Source organism: Chionomys nivalis, chromosome 4 (assembly GCF_950005125.1).
Source record: "Chionomys nivalis chromosome 4, mChiNiv1.1, whole genome shotgun sequence".
In the NCBI taxonomy this organism is placed as follows: domain Eukaryota; kingdom Metazoa; phylum Chordata; class Mammalia; order Rodentia; family Cricetidae; genus Chionomys; species Chionomys nivalis.
Window position 1 is genome coordinate 97,517,240 of NC_080089.1, and position 7,749 is coordinate 97,524,988.

Here is a 7,749-nt window from a genome sequence, read left to right on the forward strand (position 1 = left end):
TCACTGGCCTGAAAGAAGGCAAAGGTGAGGATGAAAACCAGAGACTAGAAGCCTGGTACTGAATGAGCCCTACTGGCTCCTCCCCTCTCTATAGAGCTTGCTGTCAGCCAATGACCAAGGGAAGAAGGATACTTTTCTGGAAAAAGTTAACAACTCAGAAAAATCACCCGTGTTAGTATCCTGGAAAGTGGAATGAGAAGGCAGGTTCACGACACCCCAAGGCCGGGGTCCAGCCTCTTTCAAGGTCCATCTTCCCCACTCGCCTCCACAAACCTGGAAAGACCTCCTCCTTATGAGTCCAAAGCATTTGCTGGAGCCTCTCTTACCCGGCCTGTGGCCGCCTGTTCTGCCCCATTCTACCTATAAACTGGCGTCTTCAGAATGAGAGCCCTGTCTTCATCATCTCCATCTCTTCCTCACTCCCACTTACTCTGTGAGCAGAGAAGGCACTCGAAAGTAGGATGGACTTGAATTTCTGTAGCGGCCTTGAGTGTCAGACGTCACGGCCAGAAAACACAGTAGCAATCTTTGTTCCATCATTTCTATGCTTCCTTATTTATTAATTTTTGCCCAGCCAGCTCATAAAAATTGAGAGGGAAAAAAGTAATCTTCAACATTTGGCAGACCCAATAGTAGAAAAACCTATTATGAAATAACACACAAAATACCCTGCTTCTGTTGCTGCCGTGACTCGCTAACTCAGAGTCACAGACCTAAGACAACACTCTGCCCTCTCACATCCTGTACTGTAGAAGCTCCCTCCCAGGGACCGCAGTGGGTTGCAACCAAGATCAACAGATCTGTGACCTCTCAGGCCTCAAGGGCAGGCAACCTGGTTACCTTTCCGAAGCTTCCAGCCGCGGCTCCCGCTCCTCCTCTCCTAGAATGCTTCTCTATTTTCAAAGCCTCACGTCACAGGTGGAGCCCTCACAACGCGGTATTCTGACCTTCCTTCTGGTTTTTGTTTTGTCATGTTTGTTTGGTTTTCTTTAGGGGCGGGTAGTTTGGGTTCTTTGTTTGTTTGTTTGTTTTTGGTTTTTTCTCTGTACAACAGCTCTGGCTGTCCTGGAACTCGCTCTGTAGACCAGGCCAGCCTCTGCCTCCCCAGTGCTGGGGTTGAAAGTGTGCGCCACCACCACCCAGCTATTCTCTTCCTCTTTTTAAGGACCCTTGTGATTACATTAGGCCACCTGGGTAACCCAGGCCACACTATGCTAAAGTCACTTGATCAGAACCTTGATTCTTCTCTGCCATGCCAGGTAACGCACAGCTCTGGAGATAAAGATTTGGACAAACAGGGCTGGAGGGAAGCGACAGCAGCTAAGAAAACTGGCTGCACTTCCAGAGGACCCAGGTTTGATTCCCAGCATCAACATGGTGCTTATAACCACCTGTAACTCCACTGAATTCACAGAGACACACCTGCCTCTGCCTCCCGAGTGCTGGGATTAAAGGCGTGCGCCACCACCGCCCAGCATAAAATAATTTTTAAAAAAGCAATTTAGGTATGACATAGCTTTATTCTGCCTACAAGGTCTTCCTCAGGTGTCAGTGTATGCCAACTTCATCGCTCTTGATGGAACTTCACAAAATGTATTAGGATACTTTAAAAAAAAAAATCCCAGAGCTCAGGGACCTGTACTTTTAAGAATCAATTTTTTCTACCCAGACTGCGTCTGGATCCTCCACAGCCCCAAACTATAAGCAAGATTTCATTCCCCCAAATTGTTTTCTATCACATATTTTGTTCCTGGCTCTACCTTGCAGGAAAACCTCATTTGCTGGAGTTAGGACATACCTGACTGAAGACATAAGCCAATCTTCCATTGATTCGGCCCCGTCCAGTGACCACGCTATCTCCAGGAAACTACCAGGGAAAGGAAACATATACGTCAAAAAACCCAAATACTTATTTTGTTGTTGCTTGTTTTTTTTTAAGACAGGGTTTCCCGGTATAGCCCTGGTTGTCCTGGAACTTTCTCTGTAGACCAGGTTGGCCTCGAACTCACAGAGATCTGCCTGCCTCTGTCTCCCAAGTGCTGGGATTAAAGGCGAGCACCACTGCCACCCGGCCCAAATATTTCTTTATAGTGAAATTGGCATCATGGCTTAACTAAAAACAAAACACCAAAGTTTCTAAGGTTCACACTAAAAAACAAAGCAGGGTTTAGTCTCTAGCACACCAAAATGAATAACTAGAATTTTCAGAAGAAAGGTAATATAACCACGAGGTTCCCAGGGCCACCACTGCCACTCACTCTGAGAGGGACACACAGAAAACACAGCAGAGCTAGACACGGGCACAGTGGCACATGCCTGGGCACAGTGGCACATGCCTGGACTCCCAGCCAAAACTAAGAAGGGAGAATCATTATAAGACCCTCAAAAAGAAAGAGTAAGAGCTTTCTGAGCATCTTCTCTGATATCACACATCCCTACTCAGACCATTCTTCTTTGTGCGAACTCAGACATTGGTGTGCCCAGAAGGGCTCAGACAGACCCTGCCGAGTTTACACCTTTGGTCATAGTCAGCAGATGTGCAGAAAACGGGCCCAAAAGTGAATCCTAAGAGTTCCATGAACCCACAAACAATCTGGTTTTACTGACCTCAAAGATTGCCAGGTATATCTGATGCATGCCCATGATTACACACCCAGGTGGCTAAGACCAAGGGGACCATGAGCTCAGGGCTGCCCGGGTTGGTTACACAGAGTTCTAGGGCAGCCTGTGTGAGATAGTCAGGCAAACTGAAAATTTAAACAATAAAGACACCTAAACATAAGCCAGACAGTGGCTGTGCATGCCTTTACTCCTAGCACTGGAGAGGCAAGGGCAGGCAAATCTTGGAGTTCGAAGCCAGCCTGGTGTACAGAGTGAGTTCGAGGTCAAGGAAACAGAGAAACTTGTCTGAAAAAAAAACAAAACAAAAGCCCCCACCTAAACACAAGGCTCAAACTTAAGAAGTATCAAAAGCAAAACTGGCCTGCATTTAGACAAAGGTCTGGTTAACAGACCCATCTGAGAGATCCTCCCATGATCCTCCCTCCAACCTTGTCCGTCTGTATGAGGAATGGAACCCACAACCATTGCCTTGGAAACTGGGCCTGAGTTAGACTGCAGAGAGTATACACAGCCTCCCACACTCTTCTGCAGACAGAGGTGAGTTAGGAGAGAACCTGAAGGCGCCTCAGTCCTTCTCCAAAGCAACTGAGATAAAAGCTCTATCAAGTCTTTGTTCTGGTGGGAAGGCTAGCAAGCCACAGGAAGTGTTCACACCGCCACTGGGAAAAACAAAGATACCTTATTCTTATCAGCAGCCATTCCGAAGTCGGCACATCTGTGCTCCACAAACATGTCGCTCTCCACAAAGCTGCCGGGGTCCAGCAGGAGGCTGATCCTCTCCCTGGCAGTTAATTTTCCCTACAACAAAAAGACCAAGTTAAGGTAGGTAAGATGTGTTAGCTGGAAGGCCAGAGCCACAGGTTTTGCCTCTTTGCCCCCCATGTAAAAGGCTCCACTGTCCGTCCTACCCAAAGTAGACAGGTGATAGCGATAGACTTTGTTCCAGCCAGGAAAGCTGGATAGATGCCCTGCTCAGGAGCCACCTGCCTGTGGAAAGTAAATCAAAGAGAGGAGAAACAGGTGAAGACAAAAGGGGGTAAAGAGAGCCTGACCCTGAATTGCACTGAGAACCCTGAGTAGGAAGGAAACTAAGGCAGGCTTAGTGAGGGTCAGAGTTAAAGGTATGTTCAACCAGGCACAACCCCTCCCTCCAGCTCCCAGCCTTCACCCCAAGGCACTATTGCCTTCTTCTATTCTAAATAAGAATCCCTGCTGGAAGACCCCACAGCAAGAAGTTGCTGAGTAAAGGGAGAGGGGCCAGGTGCTGGGGAGTTTGTCAGGAGGGAGAGTTTCTCGGGTTGGAGGGCATTTGCTTTAAAGACAGAAAAGAAAAAATGGCCGGAGATACAGATCAGTTAGTAGAGGGCTTGCCTAGCATGTGCAAAAGCCCTAGGTTCAATTCCCAGTACCACACAGACTGCATACATAGGGTAGTAAATGCCTACAATCCCAGAGCTGAGGAGGGAGCAGAGGGATCAGAAGTTCAAGGTCAATATGAGATCCTATCTCAAAATTAAAGAAAATACTTCTTACAGATGACATTGAAACCCTCAATCTATCAAGAGCCTCCACTCCTTAGGCTCCCAAAACCTCAGCTCTCGAGAGTCCTTAGCTCCTGTGCCAAGAAAACAGCACATACACACAGTAAACAACAAACAACCCTTGGAATTAGTTATTTTAGGAAAGCAGTGAAAGCCAATGAGGTTGTGGAAAACATTTACTTTGGGGGAAAACAACCTAACGACTATGGATAAAGACAGTGATAGATTTGAAAATATTCATACTTTCTGATCCACTTGTAGGAGACCTGTCTTATGGAGCTCATGAAAAACTTAATGAGAGCACAAATCGGTCTCCCAACTAAATCAGCCCTGACCGCTAAAAGCAGCTCTCCAGGCCTATCTAAGGGCATCAGGGTCTGCTTGGGGAGGAACTGAGCATTGGACCCTGACAGAGGTTGACAGGCCTTCCCAGGAAACTTGTTAGTCCTTCACCAGGACCCCAGGGGAGTGAGGGAGAGTACTGCTCACCAAGAGCCTTTCAACCCCATCCTTAAGTGTCAAAAAGGAATTGTTAGCTTTAGGCCTCTTTCAAACAGTAACTCAGGACATCTGCATCAACCTTTGGCCAAGATTTAAGACCCAGTTCACACCTTTAATCCTAGTGCTCGGGAGGCAGAGGCAGGGGCAAACTGTGTGTTCAAGGCCAGCGTGGCTTATAAAGCAAGTTCCAGGACAACCAGAGCTGTCTTTACACAGAGAAACCCTGTTTCAGAAAATCAAAACCAAAACAAGCAACAAAAAGCCCAGCTTTCGCCACACTTGAGTAGGACTTCTGTGCTCTTCCCAGGGAGTGCTTTCCTTAGGCAAGGTACCTTCCTGCTAACTCATCCAGCTCTGTCTAGACTCACCAGGTAAGTCTGGTTTCAGGTCTAGGGTCACCTCTTCCAGCCTGATGCTTCTGTTACTAACCGGCCTCCCCAGCTTATCTCTGAAGCTCAACTGTGGTTCTCGCCCGAAGATCCAGGCAGTGTGTCAGTGCCTCAGCTGCCCACTCTGGCCAGACTGCAGAGTAGCTGCGAGTTTATCCAAAGCCCACCTGCTTCTTACCCAGTAGATAATGCTGAAACTCGCAAGAGGCCCACCTGACTTCCTAAGGCACAGGTGTCCCTGCAATCACAGAGAACCCCACCCCAGGTTAATGTGAATGTAGTCAAGCGATTTCTGATACTATGAGGCTCGGTTTTATTGCTCTCCATCACAGAAGAAACAAACAAACCTGCCACAACTCTTTCAGACAACAGGAAAATAATGGGGTCTTTTTAATTAATTGAGAGCCTACCGCCGATTAGTGAAGCAATCTTATTCTAGTAAGATGTGAGAGGCATTATTCTGTTTAAGATGATTTCTAGAGACTAACTTTCCCAAAACTTCATAGCTGCTAAGGTGGAGCACTGCTGGAGACCGGACAGATCCATCCTTTCATCCAATCAACGCCCACCACCACTTGGGGACATTGCTAAGCACACAGAAGCTGGTCCTCGGCTACCCACCCCCGAGGGGGCCCTAAATTCTCTAGGTGAAAGTTCTCGCCGCGCCCCTCCCAGGCACGGCGCCTATTGGCTGGGAGGCCATCGGCGCCGCGAGCCCGGCGCACTGTGATAGGTCGCGGGCGGAGGGGGCGGGGCGATCTGGCGCCCCGGACTCACTCGCTTGTGCTGCGCGTCGATGCGGCGCTGGCCTCCGCCCTGCAGCGCGGCACGGCGCTTGTTGTCGATGCGCTCGTTTACTGCAACCGGCTGGCTGCAAAGGCTGCGGGTCGTGCTACGGAGGCCGCAACTGAGAACCCTGAGCCTCGCTCCAGCCGCCGCCGCCCGCACGGCCGCCGCCATTTTCACTGCCAGCAAGCCACACCGACCAGCGCACTTGAGGACGCATGCGCGGAAAGCGTGGCCATAGCGGTGTGCGCCTGCGCGTCGTCGCTAGGACTAGAGCTCCTGGCAGTCACAGGCGTTGTAGTCCAGGCCCAAGGAGGTTCAGCAGGGCTGTACCGGGAAATACCTGGTTTTCAGATCTGTGCCTATGTTGCTGCACAGAACAAGAACTTAATCCCTGCTTTGCATTAGCCATCTTGACCCCCAGGCTTTGTCTATCCAACTTTTACCAAATGATGTCTCAGATTTTGCTTTTACGACTTAGCCAAGTAATCATTTATATCCAGATTTCACAAGGACAGAAGTAGGTTTGATGGAACCAAGATTGAAATTTTTTTGTGAGCTAGGTACTGGACGCCAGAGCCTTTTGAGAGAGTCTCTTAAAAGGAAGGGGAGCTGGGGAGCTGCTCAGCTCAGTGGTTAAAGCCGTTGCCAACACGAGTATGAGAACTAGAGATGGGTCCCAAAACTCAGTACAGCCAGAATAATAAAGAGTGTCTGTAATGAGGTTGCCTAGGTGAGATGAGAGATAGAGATGACAGACTCACAGGAATCTCACAAACCAATCAACCTTGCAAATGCAGCAGCAAATGAGACCCAATCCTCACACAAAGAAGGTGACTATTCTTGGTTGTTCTATGACCTCCACATGTGCACACCCAAACTCTGACACACACAAAGATTTTGTTGTTGTTGTTTTTGAGTTCGCGACCCTTGACAGAATGGAGATGTATACCTTTTCAGGGACCATTGCTTTAGGTGTGAGGACCATTGCTCAAAAGGGGTTTGCAGTGGGGAGAGAGGTTGGCCTCAACTCTCAATACAACAAAAACATGATTTACTGGGTTGGGGGTTCAATGAGTGGGAAATTAAGAGGAAGCAGTAAGGGTATGGGACAAACTTAAGGTGTGCTTTGTTGAAGGCAAGCCAGGGTGCTCAGATGTCACGTGGGGGGCAGTGGAGAACAAACCTTCAAATATTGGGGGTGATCACTTACTAAGGGTTGAGGATTCTGGCTTGGCCTACAGCAGGATTCTTGGTATAGCTACACTCTATAGGAGAGGAGCTGGGAGCCAAGGTCAGCTCGCTTCAAGGGGAGCTCAGTAGAGCCTGACCAAAGTTTGGTCAAGGAAAGACTCCTGTCGACACATCGCCTGTGGCCTTACTAGGGAGCAAGCAGAAAAAGTAAACTGCAAACGATGGGACTCTGCCCCAGACCTACTGAATCAGAAATGGGGGTGGGGCTGCTGACCTTCCTTAGAAAATGACCTCCAGTTAGCTCAGATGCTAAAATCCAAGAATCCCTGCTCCAGTGCTTGTGAAAGTGAACTGTTAACGCTTTTCCATTTGTTTACCCAGGTAACTGGCAGGTCTTGAAGGCAAAGTACAAGGTGCATATTTCTCATTCTTAGCCACAAAAAAAGAAAAAAAAATCCTGCCAAAGTTGATTATTAACCCCTCCTAGGTCCACCTCACAGCCAGGACTTCATAAAGTTCAAATTCTGGCCTAAAACTCTAATGTTAATGTCATTTCTTTTTCATTTACTTTTTGAGGTGTGGTCTGACTTATATAGCCCTCAGCTGGCCTAGAACCCATGATGTAGACCAGGCTGACCTGAAACTCACAGCGATCCACCTTACCCAGCCTTTCAAGTACTAGGTTTAAAGGTATGCACCCACACACACAGTGAAAT

The 7,749-nt window shown here is 48.3% G+C and overlaps 1 protein-coding gene across 1 annotated transcript in view; it reads right to left on the reverse strand.

The window, feature by feature from the left end:
- Pccb (propionyl-CoA carboxylase subunit beta) overlaps window positions 1–6,034 on the reverse strand; it is a 53,168-nt gene extending 47,134 nt beyond the window's left edge. Inside the window, exons 1-3 of the mRNA XM_057767145.1 lie at window positions 5,831–6,034; window positions 3,301–3,420; window positions 1,799–1,867 (exon numbers count right to left, since the gene is read on the reverse strand). Coding sequence (XP_057623128.1) covers window positions 1,799–1,867; window positions 3,301–3,420; window positions 5,831–6,013 — 372 coding nt within the window. The 5' untranslated portion in view covers window positions 6,014–6,034. The remainder of the gene's footprint in view (window positions 1–1,798; window positions 1,868–3,300; window positions 3,421–5,830) is intronic.
- Window positions 6,035–7,749: the final 1,715 nt, after the last annotated feature.